The sequence below is a fragment of the Tigriopus californicus genome, chromosome 2 (assembly GCF_007210705.1).
Source record: "Tigriopus californicus strain San Diego chromosome 2, Tcal_SD_v2.1, whole genome shotgun sequence".
Classification (NCBI taxonomy): domain Eukaryota; kingdom Metazoa; phylum Arthropoda; class Copepoda; order Harpacticoida; family Harpacticidae; genus Tigriopus; species Tigriopus californicus.
Window position 1 is genome coordinate 7,177,029 of NC_081441.1, and position 15,425 is coordinate 7,192,453.

At 44.0% G+C, this 15,425-nt stretch overlaps 4 protein-coding genes across 8 annotated transcripts; 1 reads left to right on the forward strand and 3 right to left on the reverse strand.

Annotated features, from left to right (window-relative positions):
- Positions 1 to 173: 173 nt before the first annotated feature.
- LOC131877142 (gamma-aminobutyric acid type B receptor subunit 2-like) lies at positions 174 to 4,959 on the reverse strand. The gene is made up of 14 exons (XM_059222739.1): positions 4,520 to 4,959; positions 4,289 to 4,426; positions 4,009 to 4,176; positions 3,776 to 3,927; positions 3,046 to 3,247; positions 2,811 to 2,971; positions 2,600 to 2,724; positions 2,270 to 2,504; positions 1,964 to 2,204; positions 1,507 to 1,629; positions 1,325 to 1,432; positions 1,041 to 1,265; positions 762 to 972; positions 174 to 688 (listed from the first exon to the last, which is right to left on the reverse strand). Exons 1-14 carry the CDS (start codon positions 4,730 to 4,732, stop codon positions 360 to 362), a joined length of 2,631 nt encoding a protein of 876 aa, XP_059078722.1. The 5' UTR covers positions 4,733 to 4,959; the 3' UTR covers positions 174 to 359.
- An 86-nt stretch (positions 4,960 to 5,045) lies between these two features.
- LOC131877144 (secreted frizzled-related protein 2-like) lies at positions 5,046 to 7,038 on the reverse strand. The gene is made up of 4 exons (XM_059222741.1): positions 5,956 to 7,038; positions 5,674 to 5,772; positions 5,349 to 5,596; positions 5,046 to 5,277 (listed from the first exon to the last, which is right to left on the reverse strand). Exons 1-4 carry the CDS (start codon positions 6,500 to 6,502, stop codon positions 5,230 to 5,232), a joined length of 942 nt encoding a protein of 313 aa, XP_059078724.1. The 5' UTR covers positions 6,503 to 7,038; the 3' UTR covers positions 5,046 to 5,229.
- Positions 7,039 to 7,472: 434 nt separating this feature from the next.
- On the forward strand, positions 7,473 to 8,950 carry LOC131877146 (superkiller complex protein 8-like). Its single transcript, XM_059222742.1, has 5 exons — positions 7,473 to 7,661; positions 7,767 to 7,986; positions 8,060 to 8,295; positions 8,389 to 8,576; positions 8,654 to 8,950. Exons 1-5 carry the CDS (start codon positions 7,659 to 7,661, stop codon positions 8,916 to 8,918), a joined length of 912 nt encoding a protein of 303 aa, XP_059078725.1. The 5' UTR covers positions 7,473 to 7,658; the 3' UTR covers positions 8,919 to 8,950.
- Positions 8,951 to 9,018: 68 nt separating this feature from the next.
- LOC131877147 (ninjurin-1-like) lies at positions 9,019 to 15,424 on the reverse strand. 5 transcript variants are annotated; one of them, XM_059222743.1, is made up of 3 exons: positions 15,086 to 15,124; positions 9,718 to 9,897; positions 9,019 to 9,249 (listed from the first exon to the last, which is right to left on the reverse strand). In XM_059222743.1, exons 1-3 carry the CDS (start codon positions 15,110 to 15,112, stop codon positions 9,061 to 9,063), a joined length of 396 nt encoding a protein of 131 aa, XP_059078726.1. In that variant the 5' UTR covers positions 15,113 to 15,124; the 3' UTR covers positions 9,019 to 9,060. The 5 variants fall into 5 exon arrangements, with proteins under 5 accessions (XP_059078726.1, XP_059078730.1, XP_059078728.1 ...); XM_059222747.1 differs by lacking the exon at positions 15,086 to 15,124 and adding an exon at positions 10,983 to 11,157; XM_059222745.1 differs by lacking the exon at positions 15,086 to 15,124 and adding an exon at positions 10,151 to 10,669.
- Between the last annotated feature and the right edge of the window lies 1 nt (position 15,425).

Below are 15,425 nucleotides of genomic sequence, written 5' to 3' on the forward strand. Positions count from 1 at the left end.
CCATCCTGAGAGGAGCCTCAAGGAAACTCTTGCGAAATTGCAATTGAGGAATCCGTTTACTTTGCGGGTAGTCAGCCATATTCTAACATTGTGCTGCCCCACATCAGACTTGGTCATCTTTTAAAAGAAATAGCCCTGCGTGTGTGATACCCGGCGTCCGAAATGAAGGGTGATGGATGAATTTCCGGTCTTCGGAATTTTGGAAATGTACATAATACTAAATTGGCAGATATGATGCTTTCTATTGCGCTTGCCTTTTGATTTCACTCGAGTGTCTTCATCGCTCCATTTTTCGACACTGGTTTGGTATGTTCATGACCATAAATCATCAGTACATGAGCGAATCATGGTTATCGTTCTTACAAATATTCAATGATGTCGCAAGTAACGGAAATATTTGGACATGAAGAGGTGACCAATCTTGACGAGAAATTGCCCTTCACATGTTTGTCTTCCAATAGCTTTTGGAAAATCGGCAAAATGTCATCCGTGTTTTGCGGCAGATCGGGGACTGAACTCAAGCAATTTGGAATATCTATATGGTTGGGTCGAACAGGAGGTTCAATCATGTGTTCCACAGGTTGATCCCCTTCAGGAACAAACTGCGGCGGAGGAGTGACGCTTCTCTTTTCTGCCATCAAAGCCGGTGGTTCAACTGCCTGCTCAGCTGCTCGGGCTTGCTCGGCTTCTGCGAACAAAAGTTAGTCACACTTAGTTTGCAACCCTTGAGTTGACGATGGTAATATTTAGGGATAAGTTACCTAGGTTAGCAATTAATAATTTCGTTTCCTCGATATCCTTGTCAATATCAACAATAGAGCCTTTCAATTTGAAGTTGACTTTCTTTGCAATTCGCAATAGCTCCTCAAAGTTGTCGACCTTATCCTTGGTCTTTGCCACGCCCGCCATTTTCATGGTGGTCTTGCCATTTTTTAATTCGCGTTTGGCGGGCTCCTTGCGGACCTCAATAATCTACAGAGAGACGGATTGAGAGTTTGAATGATAAGTGAAAGAAAAGCCTTCGAATGGTTCAAACGTACCTTGGGCACAAACACGAGGCATAATGTTCCCGTTGTGCAAAAGATGATAAAAATGGAGATGATGACGAAGGACATGGTGTGTTCCTCCCCCAAGACAAAGCTCACTGCCACGCCCAAAACACACATGATGGTCACATTGTAAACGGACATGCCCACATACTTAGAGTCGTTGAGAGCCGGAATCTGCACTTGTCGAGTCTCCCAAGCTAAGAATGCTCCAAATAGCTGAAGAGATGACCATGTTTTACTAGCTTGCCTTGTTCCTTACTGTGGATAGAACTTACAATCAAGAGTCCTTTATAGACATAAATGCACCCAACGAAGGCTGTCATGTGCTTTGATCGGCAGTACTCCAAGATCGGAATGATTACTAGCTCATCGTCGGTAGACACCTAAAATGACCGAGGTTGAACGTCGATTAAAGCCATTAAGATAAATCCTGAAGTCGTGCTTTCGCATAGTTTACAATTGGTTGCAGTTGGCGGGTTTCCCGGTAGAAAGGGTCCAAAATTTGCCAAGCAGTGAGAGTTAGGACATCGACGAAGATGAGGGCACCAACCACAAGGTACAGCTGATAATCTTGCATCACCTATAAGATAGAATGTTTGCAAGTTAAAAAATGAGTTCCATTCATTTCATCTATTTTCTAAAATGGTGGTAAAAATCAATATTCCTCCCCCCTCCCCCCCATTTTTTTACAGACGAATTTAGGTTTGTTTTTGGCTCTTCATACTGATGGTTCGACTAACCGGTTTCAAAAACATTCCCGACAATCCTTGTCACAACCACTTGTTTTTAACCTTCAAAAAAGCCAAAGTTACAATAGCTTGGAGAAGCAGTATAGTTTTGAGCGAAAAAGCTTTCAGTTCATAATTAATCTCACTTTACAAGTCTAATAAGCCGGAAGCAATTGTCGTTCTTACCTTTTTGTTTAGTTGGACATTAGTGAATATTGAGTGTACTCTCCACGTTTTGCTGAACATGGAGCCAAAACTGAGGGTGAAGCCCGACATCAAAATCCAGGCCCGTCCAGTGCAAACGTAAGGAAATAAGAAATTCGAGGTCAGATTGGAGTCCAAGCCCAAGAGGATCACCGATGAATATGACAGAATGCAGCCTATGATGATCAGGTTATTCATATTGGGCGAGGACATCTTAATTTGCCTAGAACAAGAAAGTTGTTTGAGAAACACCTCCCTTTTTATATCACCGTGGAACATTTCCCCTACTTTTGATTCCGGTGAGTGATGTTAAACACGAGAAAAAAGAACGCCAAGAGAATGCCAACACCCGCCACCATGACAAAGATCAGGAATATTGTCCAGGAGAGCTTCATCTGCTCCGTTTTAATAAAGGTTCGATCTTTGGGAGCCTTATTTCTGGGCCAGTACACGTGATCGCATCGTTCCAGATGCAGCGTCCTGGTGATTCCACTGTATTCGCCAATGCACCGGGATTCTTGATCTGACCATGCGAATAAATGTATGTATGTATGTATGTATGTGTCAACTGGAATTTCTTTGCCTCATTGAGAATCCTGTTGTCTTTCAAAATATTACCTTGTATTTGCTTTATGACAAAACTGGCTCGTCGGCTATTCTTTCGGAACGACACCGGTCCAGTCATACCTTGGAACACGGTTTTATCTAAAGCTAAGATGAGGTCCTGTTCCCAGGTTTCGTTCCTAAAACACGCAATAAAGCAATGAGAATGGGTTTGGATGGACGGGATCGGAAACGGTTCATGTGTGCGTTATTCTTCTTGGTTTACCTGTACTCAAAGTCCTGTAAGTTCTCGCCGCGTTTCTGTACCTCACGGTACAAAGATTCCATGGCAATGGCCAATGCCCAAACTCCGTCGTAGGCGTAAGCATGAAAATTAGAGACCACTGACGTTTGGTTCAAGTATTGGGTTTGGTAATCTTCAGGGGTCTAGAGAGGCATGAATATGTTCTGTCAGGCTTGAATAATCCGGCACACAAATTCCACGCGTTAACTGGACTTACAATTCCTGCTTCGGTTGTGATTAAATTGGTGGCTAAGGTGAGAAGTTCGATGGAAAAGATCCCTTGGACGGCTTGTCTCATGTCTTCTCGAGAGCAATTCGGGGTGGGCTTAAGCCACCACTCGATTTGGTAGAAGCCCACCAGAATCCATTGAAAGCGAGCCCCATACATATTCTCATGAAAGGCTTTGCACAAGACTTTTCTGGATGAAAGCAAAACATAACGTCCCATTAATTTCCTCATTTTTCTTATTATTTATCGTTATCACAATCCATTCAAAGGCTAGAGTATCAGGCAACCAACCAACAGACGAGTTTAAGAGTGGTCAGCAATACCGACTCTTCAACCCTTCAATTAAACAGAAGCACCACCTAATTGTAACTAGTTTGCCGTTTCTCTATTCTCCCTCTCTAGCAGGTTAATCATTTTCATCAAGGGACAGCAAAAAAATGTAGCAAACAGTTTCGCGGCTCTCAAATATTTTCAGCAACGCAGGTACGTAACTACCCTAGATGGGGGCATTCGTAAAGAACGGCTAAGCAATGCACAAATTAACCCTTCTATCGGCAACAATTTTTTTACAGTAAACTATGCCCTAAATTGTTGCAACATTTCATTATTCCTCCGGAGATCTTTGATTTCTTTTTGAACAAGTACTGGTAGGCCAAACATCGCTCTCCAGCATAATGGAATGAACAATTCATTAAATGTAACAAAGATTAGGCCTTACCGCGCCCAAAACTCATCAAAATTGCCAAGAAAGATGCGCACGTCTTTCTTCTTGAAGATTTCCATTTGATTCTGCAACTCGTCATTGAAGCTCTGTGAGACGACCACCTCAAAACCATTTTTTTCCAATTCGGAAATCAAATTGTTATGTGCCTAGAATTTCAATCACACGTACGTGTTAGTTAAAGAAGGGAGGTCTGATCTCAGATGATCATGGCCCACTTGCTTTCTTACCAGTGTGTATTTGGCCTCGTTTTGGTAGAGAGTACCTACACGAGTCCAATTAAAGTATCGCATGAGCGACAATCGCGGTTGATTGTATTCGTTTTCACTTGGCACAATCCGAAAGAAGTTGGGATATGACTTCTCAGTGAACATTGGATGAGTGTCTCCATATGATAACTGAAAGAATTCGAATGTTTCATGATTAACTTTGTCGCAAATATCCAGGTCCTTCGAGCATCAACTATGTGTCCAAGAATCACCTGACGGCGAATCTGTGATAGTTACGAACCTGAACCATGTTCCAATGTTTGGCAGCTTTGGTGATCTGATCTGTGACGGCTGAGCAAGCGGAGCCAAAAAGATAGAGCTTTTTGGGTCGATGGTGGACAATGTCGAAGAAGGATTTCAAGCCCACCCCTGGGTTGCACTAAAAGGTGATGTGATAGAAACGTTGTTCATTGCTTCTCTCTGAACCGTGAGCTGAGCTCTGGTCTATTCGCATAGTCTGTTATTCTCTTACTTGAGTATCATTGTAAACCATATGAAGTTTGTGTTTGCGCAATATTTTGGGCGACTCATTGATGTGCAAGATGGCCAGGTTGACGGCGGGCAAAACGCCTTGACCGATCTCTTGATTCATGGGAAAGAACCCGGCAAAGTAGAGGTTCTTGCACGATCCAGAACTGATCAAAAACCAGCTCAAAAGTGGCAGAATCGGATTGAACCATGCCATTTTGAAGCAGTGGCCTTTGTCGTTGCTTTTCTTTTCTCCTCACCAAGTCACTGGCCTTCTTTAGAGCAAAAGGGCAACTTTCCCCGCATCAGCCAGCTAGCTAACCAACTAGGCTCCTGGAGCTTTGGGCGAAAGCCTAGTCCACAGCAGCTTTAATGGGTAGAAAGGCCCTCAAGGACCACGCCGAGCCAGTCGGATAAGGCATTGCCAATGGTAGGATTGATCTGAATCCCAGACAGGTTTCCATTGTTGGTAACAGATTTGAAATTGAGAGGGAGACCGGTCGAATTTTAGAGCGTGCGTACTAAGGAGATGCTGAGTAACAAATTTATTATTTCTACATAAGTCATGACTAAAAATAGATATGTATAAAATACAGAGTATTCTAGGAGAACGTTCATGCATTGCTGTATATATGGCACTTCGTAGGAGAAGTCTGTTTGAGTCAAATGCTCTCTTTCTGTCTGAATCATTGGCTGGTGATGGATAGTGTTCATCTAGTTGCAAGACATCCGCTTGAATTTCCTACGAAGTTTACGAAATGTCTGGAAAGAAAATCGAGAACAGCCGCTAGTTTAGTTTAATTAAATAATCATCCAATCCCCCCTCTTCTTACCTTGCTCTTGGACCATCGGTGAATGTAGCTGACAACGAGGGAATTATTACGATAGTTTCCCATGACTAAATAGATCTTGTTCTTATCAATTTTCTTTTGGCAACAATCGTCCGACGAAGGCAGTTTCAACACGGGTTTCCGCAAAAGCTTCATCTCTTCGGGCGTGCCACGCCAGGTTTTGTACACGTGTTTTACACGTTTGCCCAGGACGAGATTCCGTTTCATGCGCTTGGTCTTCATCTTGATGACTGTGGTTATGAACAAGAAAATAAAAAAGAAATATCCCTACATTCAAACGATATGAGAGTTCATGACCACTACTTACCAAAGTCCGATTGGCAATAGAGATCCAGAACATTCACATTGCGACGGCCAAGGGGGGCACACACCTGAGATTCACACACCTCATTGTCATTCCGAGAAGCTGGAAATGGACCCAGAGTTATTTTCGAGAACCGGTTCACATTTTAGAACGACATAAACCCCGCTATCTGACCTAAGCGAATGGATATCCCAAGGCTTGGAGGTTTTGGGCTTGGGTCGAGCGGGCACATGCAATAACTTTGATTTTTACGCACTGGCTCGAGGCCGTTGAAAGTAGACTTACGTTGTCGAGGGCGAGAACCCGAGTGGGATGAGACCGAAGTCGGCGCTACGGGCTGGGAGGCAGATCGGCTTTGGGTGTGATCGGTTATGCACATGTCATTGTCCTCGGGGAACTTGTCACACGCCAAAATGGTCGGCCAAGGGAATCCGTGCTGCTGCATGACTTTTTCGCAACCCTGCCGCACACTCTCACATAATGAACGGCAAGGGTAAATGGAAATGGGCGTTTCTAGACAAACGGGCGCGAACAAAGAGCACAAGAACAGGCGACTGGAGGCGTGGCAATTGATGTTATCCAAGGCCAGCCAGGAGTTGGACTGATCAATGGCCTCGGTCATGGTTTCGTGCCCTAAAAGGTTAGGTAATTTCATCTTGGGGTAGCCAATCGCTTGACACAGCGTCATATTAGACGGAATGGCATGGCAATTGACCACCTCAGGCGCCCGCATCGGGATCACGGGCGAGAAGTTGGCAAAGAAGGCGTGCGTCAACTCAAGCCAGGTCAGACTCAGGAACAACCCGACCCAGACGCGCCCACACCCGGTCATTTTGGGACTGGAGGGCGGTCAACCGGGTGGTGGGACTTTTGTTTTCTTCCACGGGGTAGCACACAGATGGATCTCCGTCCTTCAGTGATCCACGGCCATGGTCCAGCGGGTCTACAAGGTCAAAGGCTGGGCTAAAGTCGGGCTTTCAAGGATCAACGAGGACTGTATCTTCAACTTGGAAGCCAGCCAGTTCGAGAGTCCGGATTTTCCTGGTTGGCTTGTTTTGAGGGTCGTCTTGGAATTGCGAATCGGACACACAAGCACACCAGCACTGAACAAGGGATGATGGACTCGATTTAGATATAGAGATAGATATTGATAGATCGACCGATGGATTGAGGAATGAACGAGTGAGCGAGACAGATGGAGCAAGAAGGGCCAAGACGTACGTTGCACACAGAAGAAGCTACATACATAGATACATAGATACAGAAGCAAGCAACGAGTGAGCGAGTGAGTGAGTGAGTGAGTGCGAAAGTGAGTGAGAACGGAGGAGATGAGTGGATATAACAGCCAGAGATCAGTGATAAATCACCCGCCCCACTCAATCCGCCGACACCCAGGACACATTAGGCGCTTCAAACGGGTTCATCCAATGATTAACGACCAGACAGACATTGATCCCACAAAAACGTTGCCAGCACCCTGGGGTATGGCCATAAACGGGAACTCCGAAGGCCATTGCCCGAACTCAATGTGGCGGCTGAATGAAGAATTTCCCATCCTCATTCGGCACCCTGACCCAGTCCAGGATAACGCCAATTCTGGATACACAGATTATGAATTAAGGACGGTCCGGATGGAAACTCTCTTTCAAAACGTATGGCTAGGATGAACTTGACCGCTACAAACGGAATCAATCTGGCCTGGGCCTGGGCCAAATGGATATGATATGCTCAAACTTGTCCAGCCAGTGTGACAGGGAGTTGGTTTCCAGGTCGCAAGTTATCCCGAGTCTCACACAAACAACAACAAACCCATCACATTTTGGGTTTGAGTTCGCTTCAATTCAAGCAAAGGGGCGAATTCAATTCTTCCATCCCTCAACATTACGGCAACCAATGGGATTTGAAGTGGGTGCCAACACCAGCCATTTCCTATTGAAAGAGTGAAGCCCATACCCGCCCATTGACCGGATTGTTGGATTCGTACGAACATGGTAAAGCATGGATGATTGCATTCACATCATACTTCTGCTCCCTCCAAAAATTCGGACATGTCCGGGATGTTTGGGCGTTTCATGGCAGCCATTGGGTTCTTCTAGTTTGCGGTTCATCTCAAGAAGGACAACGCCCACGCCGAGAGCATCTGGTCGTGTGCTTGGGGCAAGAATGGCCCAGACGGGCCCGATATCCTCGTATCGGGGGGCATGGACGATTACGTCAAGATATGGCAACTTCAGGCGGGTCTCCTCAACCCCTTGGCCAAATTGGGCGACCATTCCTTAGGCGTGGTGTCGGTGGCCATTGATCACGTGGCTGCCAGTAAGTCCTTCATCAGACGGGCCAGTCCCATACGAGCGGATTGGCCTTCACCGAGCTTATTCCTCCGTTCCAGAGGTGGTGTCCAGCTCGTTGGATTCGGCCATCCATTTGTGGGATGTCGAGAAGGGCGAGAAAATCCGTAGTATCGAAAACGGCCCTTTGGAGGCCTGGACTGTGGCCTTCAGCCCCAATGGCCAGCACATCATTTCCGGATCCCATGTGGGCAAAATCAACATGTATGATGTGAACACGGGGCAGCGAGAGGAACAGCTGGACACCCGTGGCAAGTTCACCTTATCCATCGCATATGTAAGAGTGACGCGTGTTCATTTCCTCATCCTCGGGTTCGAACGCTCTTTTCCGAGACAGTATGGAGTTGTTATAATGCTCGTACTCTTTCAGTCCCCGGATGGCAATTACGTGGCCAGTGGCGCCATTGACGGTATTATTAATATATTTGAGATGACCAATCGGAAACTCATTCACACCCTGGAAGGACACGCCATGCCCATCCGCACCCTCAGCTTTTCTGCCGATTCCAAACTTTTGCTCACAGGAGCGGACGACGGGCATTTGAAGATTTACGACACGTAAAGCTCGGGCCTAGCCTCTCCTTACTCTGGACTGGATTCTTTTGACAACTTCAGACTTTGTCGTTCTTTTCCAGAACCAACGGCACACTTATTTCCACACTCTCAGGACACACGAGTTGGATCTTGGGCGTATCCACTTCGCCCCAAGGCGACATCTTTGTGTCAGGATCGGCCGACAATTCCGTCAAGGTTTGGTCGATGGCCGAGAAATCTTGCGTCCACTCCTTCAGTGAACACGAGGGACAAGTGTGGAGCACGGCTTGTAGTCCCAAAGGAGATCGAGTGATGTCCGTGTCCGAAGACAAGTCAATCATAATCTATGACATTCCGGGCCATTGACCATTGAATAAAAAATAAAAGGACCTCTCGAACTATTCTTGGATTTCTTAAACATACCTTGGTAAAGACTACTTGGTGGTGAAGACGATTCTATAATGAGTTGGAATAAAAAAAAACCGTTTATTGAAAGCGAGAACGCAATTCAAAGCCTTTCGGGATTAACATTCATATCCGTGTGTCGTATACCAAAACCGCTGATAACCACGTTATCCAGGGTTATGAGAAAAATGAGAACAACTATGACGTCGTTCAAAATGTTAGCCCTTTTTTGATTCGGTTCTTTGTTTATGTTCAATCCTCCGATAATCAGGAATAACACACCCACTGAGGCCTAAAAGAAATGAAAGAAGAAACCAATAGGAGGGAGGTTTTATTAACACATCAACATACATTTACAGTATATAGACTCTACATATATACGTAACCATGAGCATTTAACATTGATTTCTATCAGTTTGTTTCTTTGTTAAGTATCTGCATTGCAACGAGGTTAAAAGGACGCATCGTATTGAAGATCAGAGACAAACACCATTTTGACCGTGTCCAAGAACATTGAACCGAAGCTCATGCCCATGGCCAAATGGTTTAGGAATTCCAAGCGCTTGGCTTTCTGCTCGTCAGTGCCCTCGATGCCTATGGGCCCTATTATCAGTAACACAATGGCAGTGAGAACCTACAGAGAAGACATTCCTGGGATGAAGTGGTCACTTTTCATCCTTGCTCAGCTCAGTGTATACCATGAAATCAAGTCAAGCTCGACTTCTGCATGATGATTAATGTTCAATGAGGACATACTGACCTGAAGAACGATCGAGGAAATGATGAGAACTAGAAGGAGATAGAAGAAAGGGTGCTTCTCCTCACCCACTTGAAGGACATATTTCAATTGTGAAGCATTGGCGGTGAGCAATGCGATGTCCAACATACCCTGAGCGAGAGTTTTCTTCGTGGCATATCGATTGGCATCCAATCGCTTTCTCTGAAAGGTCAAGAAACGAATAGTTGCGTAAATTCACTTGTTGGCACATCCCATTTATGTTCTCAGTGACAATCACGTCCATGCAAAGGCCTACCCCTTTCCCATCAATCGACATGGGCTCCATTGGTTCACGATGGAAAGTATTTATATGCCAGTAACTATCAATTGGAATAATATCCTTCACGAAGGACAGTCAAACGCTACGAGGCAAGTCCAGGGACTGAGCTAAAAAGCTGAATATACCTGGACGCACATGAATGATTTGATCAACACAGGCAACTGCATGAACAATCTCCGTTCCACTGTTTCCGTTCTCTTTTCGTACTGCTACAAACACTACTTGAATAACGTCAGCAACAACAACTGTGATTGAGAACGCCAACGAGGGCATTTCAATCAAAAAAAAGATAATTTTCTATTTTTCCCCGAACTTTTTGTACGTACATTTAATGGATTATGGCGTTATATGTTTGGATTGAAAAGTCGCCGACTGAATGTTTCAACAACCAGATACTCTTGTACCATGGAAATGCCCAACCAAGGGTCTCAAGAGAGTTTTTAAAATCGGAAGAAAAACCAAAAAAAAATCAACAAAAACCTGACGATAAGTAGAGTTGTCAGTTCAAGATCAAAACCCCGTGTCATTTCCTTTTTTTCCTTATTGTTTTTAGTAAAACTTTTCGATCAATCTCAACACTTTGAACACCCCTCGTATTCTGGGCTCAGATTCAGGGCCCTATCGAATGTTTCGTTTAGCTTGTGTTGTGACTTGTGATTGAATGCCAGCAATGCCTATCAAGTAGCACATCCTCTTGGCGGCTTTTGCGTCTCGCATTTCAGTCTGAAGATAATGATTTAAATATTCAACCGATATATTGACCACTGATCTGGTTAGCATCGTGGTTCTTGGACATTTTGATGCCAAGTCCTAGGTTACTTGCACTAAATACGCTGTAATTATGGACCCCTGACAAAGTCACACTTGTATGAATCACACTTAAAAGCAAATGATCCCATAGCAAAAAAATAATCAAAATGCACTGGGTGGGTGACACCTTGTTTTTTGGGGGCACGGGTCTACATACCGTAAAAGGCTCGACTTGGAGACCACTCATTCTGAAGGGAATCACTTTGGACATGCAAGTACTACTCGATTTTAACTTTGTTTTCCGTATGCGTTACAAACTTGGTATCGCACATGAGCTCTACTGAAATGTGTCAGTGTGTCCCTTTAGCAGGTGTGGACTCGGCTTTAATGTGGTTGCCTAAGCTACATACTTTCATATCATGTGGCTCGGGCCCCTCGGGCCACAAACGGACCGGGCTTTCCAACTCATCGAGTCGTCTCAAGACGTTCTTCCTTTCCAGTGCCCTCCCTCGGAGTCGATTTTCGTAGGGCCGCAAATGTACAATTGTAGCGGGTCGCCAAAGAGCTAACTAGAGGAATGGTCTTGGATCAGACCAATAATGAGTACGAGATGTGAGTAACTTCAGCACTACTCGCTTCATATGTTCGATGTTCGATACAAAAAAATATGTATTGTGTGCTTTTTTGAACTACGATAGATCATGACTACTCTAAATCGCATTCTGTGGTTGGAACACTGACGTACATAGTGAATGACTCACCATGCAAACCATGCATACCTGGACTTCAAAAGCTCCCTGTATTATTGATAAAAGAGTCTGCTTACAATTACGAAGAGAGACAGACTGCGGCTAAAGGAGGGCGTCAGCGGGAAAACCATAAATCATACGTGAAATCTTAGCTTAGATATAGCAAAACAATGGACGGGCCACTCACTGACTGTTCAGGCGCGTAACACAAACGGGAGTTGGATTTTCCACCTCTACCAATACGTCTTTTAAGCATGATATTCACTTTGAAAGGCAAATTGTCACTATAGCTAGCTTCACCGATGAGCTCATTGGGGTAGTTTGAGCACGTACTAATAACAATCAAATCAATGGCAAGTATATTTTCCGCTCTCTTGACCGGCAAGAGAAACTAAGATGTGTAAAGAAAAACTGTTCGTTGTGCTCTAATGTTTATGGCTTATAAAGTTGTCAACAGGTTGAACAACCACCCCTATCTCCGACAAGGTCCGAGCACTGGTATTGGCAATCAAATTGGCTAACCAGTACGACCAAGTTTGAATAATGTATAGGAGACAATTTGAGAGTGAGTACTAGATGATCAGATCGGATAAATGTATGTTGTGAAACAAAATGAAGATAGTAGCGTCCTGTTAGATATTTGGTGTGAGTCACTTTCGAAAAACAAGCCAAGGGTCGCTCACCTTTTCATAGCCTTTTATTATCTTTACGAGGTATAAAAAACACAAATACGATTCAAATCCCCAAGTTAGTTTCTCCCTCTGATAACCTTTAAGTTTCAAAAGAAATCCTCCCAAAACCTTTCTTTTGTTTTTATAGTCCCAGGTTACTATGTACTTCAAGCGGCCGTTCACCACCACTCTATTAGTAACTAGTCAATAGTTAAATCGTTTCAACAAAACTTCAACTGGAATTTTAATTCGTCAGTTATGTCACGGAAAACCACTTGGCTTCTTTTGCTGGACATCTACCGGTCTCGTATGTACCAATATTCAAATCCGTTTTTTTATTCACTGTACCCAAACATGTCTAACACCTCCTCGATTGAGTTGAGATTGGTATGGTTGTCGGCAAAATGAGTTTTCTCTGAGGTCAAGTGCGCTTTGATTCTGCAATCACAGATTAGGATTTAGGACAATTGCTCTTCAGACCAAAGCTGATATCCTGTTTCAACGGCTCTAAGGTGTGACATCTCCTTTTCTAATGAAAAACCTACAAATCATTACGTTCCTTTTAGTCTTCAAAGGACAAGTTTTTCTCGGCCCAATAAGGCTTTTGGGTCAACATTGTTTCGAAGTACCTAAACGGGTACAAATAAAATTAGGAGGAAGTGGTAGTGCATTACAATTTAGATAATTTCTAATTCTGATCTAACTTCACCAATTATTGATTCACAGGCAAAAATTATTTGTTGGTTTTTATTAAGTGGTATTTCCTTGGTCGTTTGCATCTCAACATACTGTACAGTAGTGAGGAACTATTGCTGGTGAGAAGATATCCCCACTTTGTTCTTGTTTCACGTTCAAACTTGTCTCAAAAAATGTAAAAAAGATCAAATGAGCAGAACGAACCAAGATTGAGGGCCTCCAGGCCTAAATTCAGCAAAACTCTCCCAATTCCCTTAAAGAGAACTTCAATCTAGAGGCTGGTGAAGTTAGGAATGTCGGGCGACCGGCTTAAAAAGACAATTGCAATTGAACAATTTTACTTGAGAAATATCATTATAAAAAGTTTCGTATAAAAATGAGAAAATTCAATACGTATACAATATCAAATTTGATTCAATGAAGAACATGATTTTTTTTCTTTGCTTGTTTTTGTAGCGCCTGCAGGTCCAGAATGAATGAACGCGAGCTTGACAATTTGGGATTTGGGACAGAAAAAATGAGTCGAAGACAACATGAGATAGAAATTGCAAGTTTTTTGTGCTTTCCTGGCTTCTGGACATCTATCCGAAAAGAAAACAATAATAGAATAATACACGACAATCAAAAAGAGCAAGAAAATAAGGCAGACAGAAGATCAAAAAATGAAGTTGCACGCTCGGTGAGATATACATACTAGATGTATATTTTGATAAGCATAATATCTTGGCCAAAACAAATTTGGAGGGATTTAGCCGGTGGTCACCAGATTAACTCTTTTTTTTTTATTTTCACAAGGACGGTTCAATTCGGATCCACCTTGTAAATATTCGTTGGCCCCATTAGCGTTATTTCGGAAGATCAGTTCTCGGTCAAAATTCAATACTATGGAACGGGCCAGTTGCCTTTGTAAAAATCAAGTACCATATTGTTGTCAAATTGACCAATCCGCATCCCCTCGTGGTCATATTACGGTAAAGTTTACGAGGAACCTGAGAAATCCCATTGCTATGCAGCTAATAAACCATGAAATAGACCAAAGAGAGATTTCTTCAATTGCCTCTTTGTCTGAGAGGAAATAATGCTTGATGACGGTGGAAGTTCGCTTCCGTGCTGATGTACAAGTACGTACGTATCTAGGCCGAAACACATTCATCAAGTACCAAAAACATTGCACGATTCACGACTCTCGGCTTCTTTCAAGTACGTACAAGTGAGGAAATAAGTAAGTAAGTCGGTCGATCGGTCGGTCGGTCGGGCGTTCATGTTCACCGAAATTGGAGTCATCTTGTCCCATGCTTCAATCAATACCGACATCTAAACTCTTTGTGGTTGTCAAGACAGAAACACATCTCAGGCCATCTTTTCACCCTCTCTCAGAATTGTCAGTGGTCGTGCATGCACTTGAAGTACTGGCACTACTCCATAGGAGCCCTATGCATGGCTGAACCACTACCTACCATATCAACACATGTACCTGGGAGCAATCAAGATCATGCTAGGTATAATCTGTGGTGATCATTTACAGTAAGATTCCCAATTTTACGACAAAACCAGAGCATTTCCCCTCGTTTCACAGGTGTCTTACAAGGTGCACCTATCCACCCACCCGCCAAGCAACCGACCATTCGAACATTCGACCAGCCACTTGGCACTCCAATTGGGAGTAACATATCTGTTACATTGACAACCTTTGAAACACATTTCTTCGCCGAAGAAGACGGTTGGCTCGTTGGTTGGTTGGTTGGCTGGTTGATTAGATGGTTGCATGCTCCTGGGCATTCGGACAAAACCTGTTGGTTCTTTTTATTTCTGAAGGAGTGTCACCGGTTGTTGGACCTAAGGACTGACTTTTGAAGCAGAAAAAAAACCCTCGACCAAGCCGAAAGCGCAAGCCAGCACCCTGTGTTGGATCTACTACCTGAGTTTTCTGGGCCCTCCTTGCACCGAGGAACTACCCCCTAAAGCAGTACTACTCCAGAGACACAAACGACTCTCCCAATGCGAAGCTACTCGTTGAACCAGAGTCCATGGACGGAGACCGAGAAGGAGACGGAGACGGAGAGGGAGAAGAGGAAGAAGAAAAAGGTAAGCGCAGAGTGAACAAAAGAACCCGAGGAGGAGAAGCGATCCAACAGGCAAGCCAGCCAGTCTCGGGGCCAGAAAGAGTATTTTATACAATAAGTAGGGACTATTCGTTCAACTACCTTTGTTGCCACATTCGAGACCATCATCTCATCAGCTGAAATGTTTGAATTTGGGCCCGAAATCGTTGACGGGAGTGTGCCAGTGAACCACCTTATCTCTGGAGATATTTTGAGTGAGCACAGTGTTGGCGACCAAAGGTGATAGATAGTGAAACATTCTGATAGCCCAGTCCAAATATTAGACGCTGTGAGCCATAAACCCGAGATACTTGTAACAAAAACATGGGTGTGACCAAAACAACAACCAATTTCATGTTGCTTCACGTTTTGGGCTGACACCGCGAAATTGAATCCCGGGAACATTTGTGTTAGGCAGTGCGTGTCATTACTCCGTGTCATT

What these genes read in the sequence shown, in the direction of transcription:
- LOC131877144 (XM_059222741.1), bottom strand. Translation starts at nt 6,502, where the DNA reads ATGACCGGGTGTGGGCGCGTCTGGGTCGGGTTGTTCCTGAGTCTGACC. An exon ending in GGGTTCTCGCCCTCGACAAC is followed by an intron (nt 5,773 to 5,955) that starts GTAAGTCTACTT and finishes GTCCATTTCCAG; the next exon opens with CTTCTCGGAATGACAATGAG. An exon ending in CTATTGCCAATCGGACTTTG is followed by an intron (nt 5,597 to 5,673) that starts GTAAGTAGTGGT and finishes TCATAACCACAG; the next exon opens with TCATCAAGATGAAGACCAAG.
- LOC131877147 (XM_059222744.1), bottom strand. Translation starts at nt 15,424, where the DNA reads ATGACACGGAGTAATGACACGCACTGCCTAACACAAATGTTCCCGGGA. An exon ending in TCTCGAATGTGGCAACAAAG is followed by an intron (nt 9,898 to 15,085) that starts GTAGTTGAACGA and finishes TTGACCTTTCAG; the next exon opens with AGAAAGCGATTGGATGCCAA. An exon ending in TTTCCTCGATCGTTCTTCAG is followed by an intron (nt 9,592 to 9,717) that starts GTCAGTATGTCC and finishes TCTTCTCTGTAG; the next exon opens with GTTCTCACTGCCATTGTGTT.
- LOC131877146 (XM_059222742.1), top strand. An exon ending in CATTGATCACGTGGCTGCCA is followed by an intron (nt 7,987 to 8,059) that starts GTAAGTCCTTCA and finishes CCTCCGTTCCAG; the next exon opens with AGGTGGTGTCCAGCTCGTTG. An exon ending in TCACCTTATCCATCGCATAT is followed by an intron (nt 8,296 to 8,388) that starts GTAAGAGTGACG and finishes GTACTCTTTCAG; the next exon opens with TCCCCGGATGGCAATTACGT.
- LOC131877142 (XM_059222739.1), bottom strand. Translation starts at nt 4,732, where the DNA reads ATGGCATGGTTCAATCCGATTCTGCCACTTTTGAGCTGGTTTTTGATC. An exon ending in TTTGATGAGTTTTGGGCGCG is followed by an intron (nt 3,248 to 3,775) that starts GTAAGGCCTAAT and finishes GCTTTCATCCAG; the next exon opens with AAAAGTCTTGTGCAAAGCCT. An exon ending in TCACAACCGAAGCAGGAATT is followed by an intron (nt 2,972 to 3,045) that starts GTAAGTCCAGTT and finishes ATGCCTCTCTAG; the next exon opens with ACCCCTGAAGATTACCAAAC.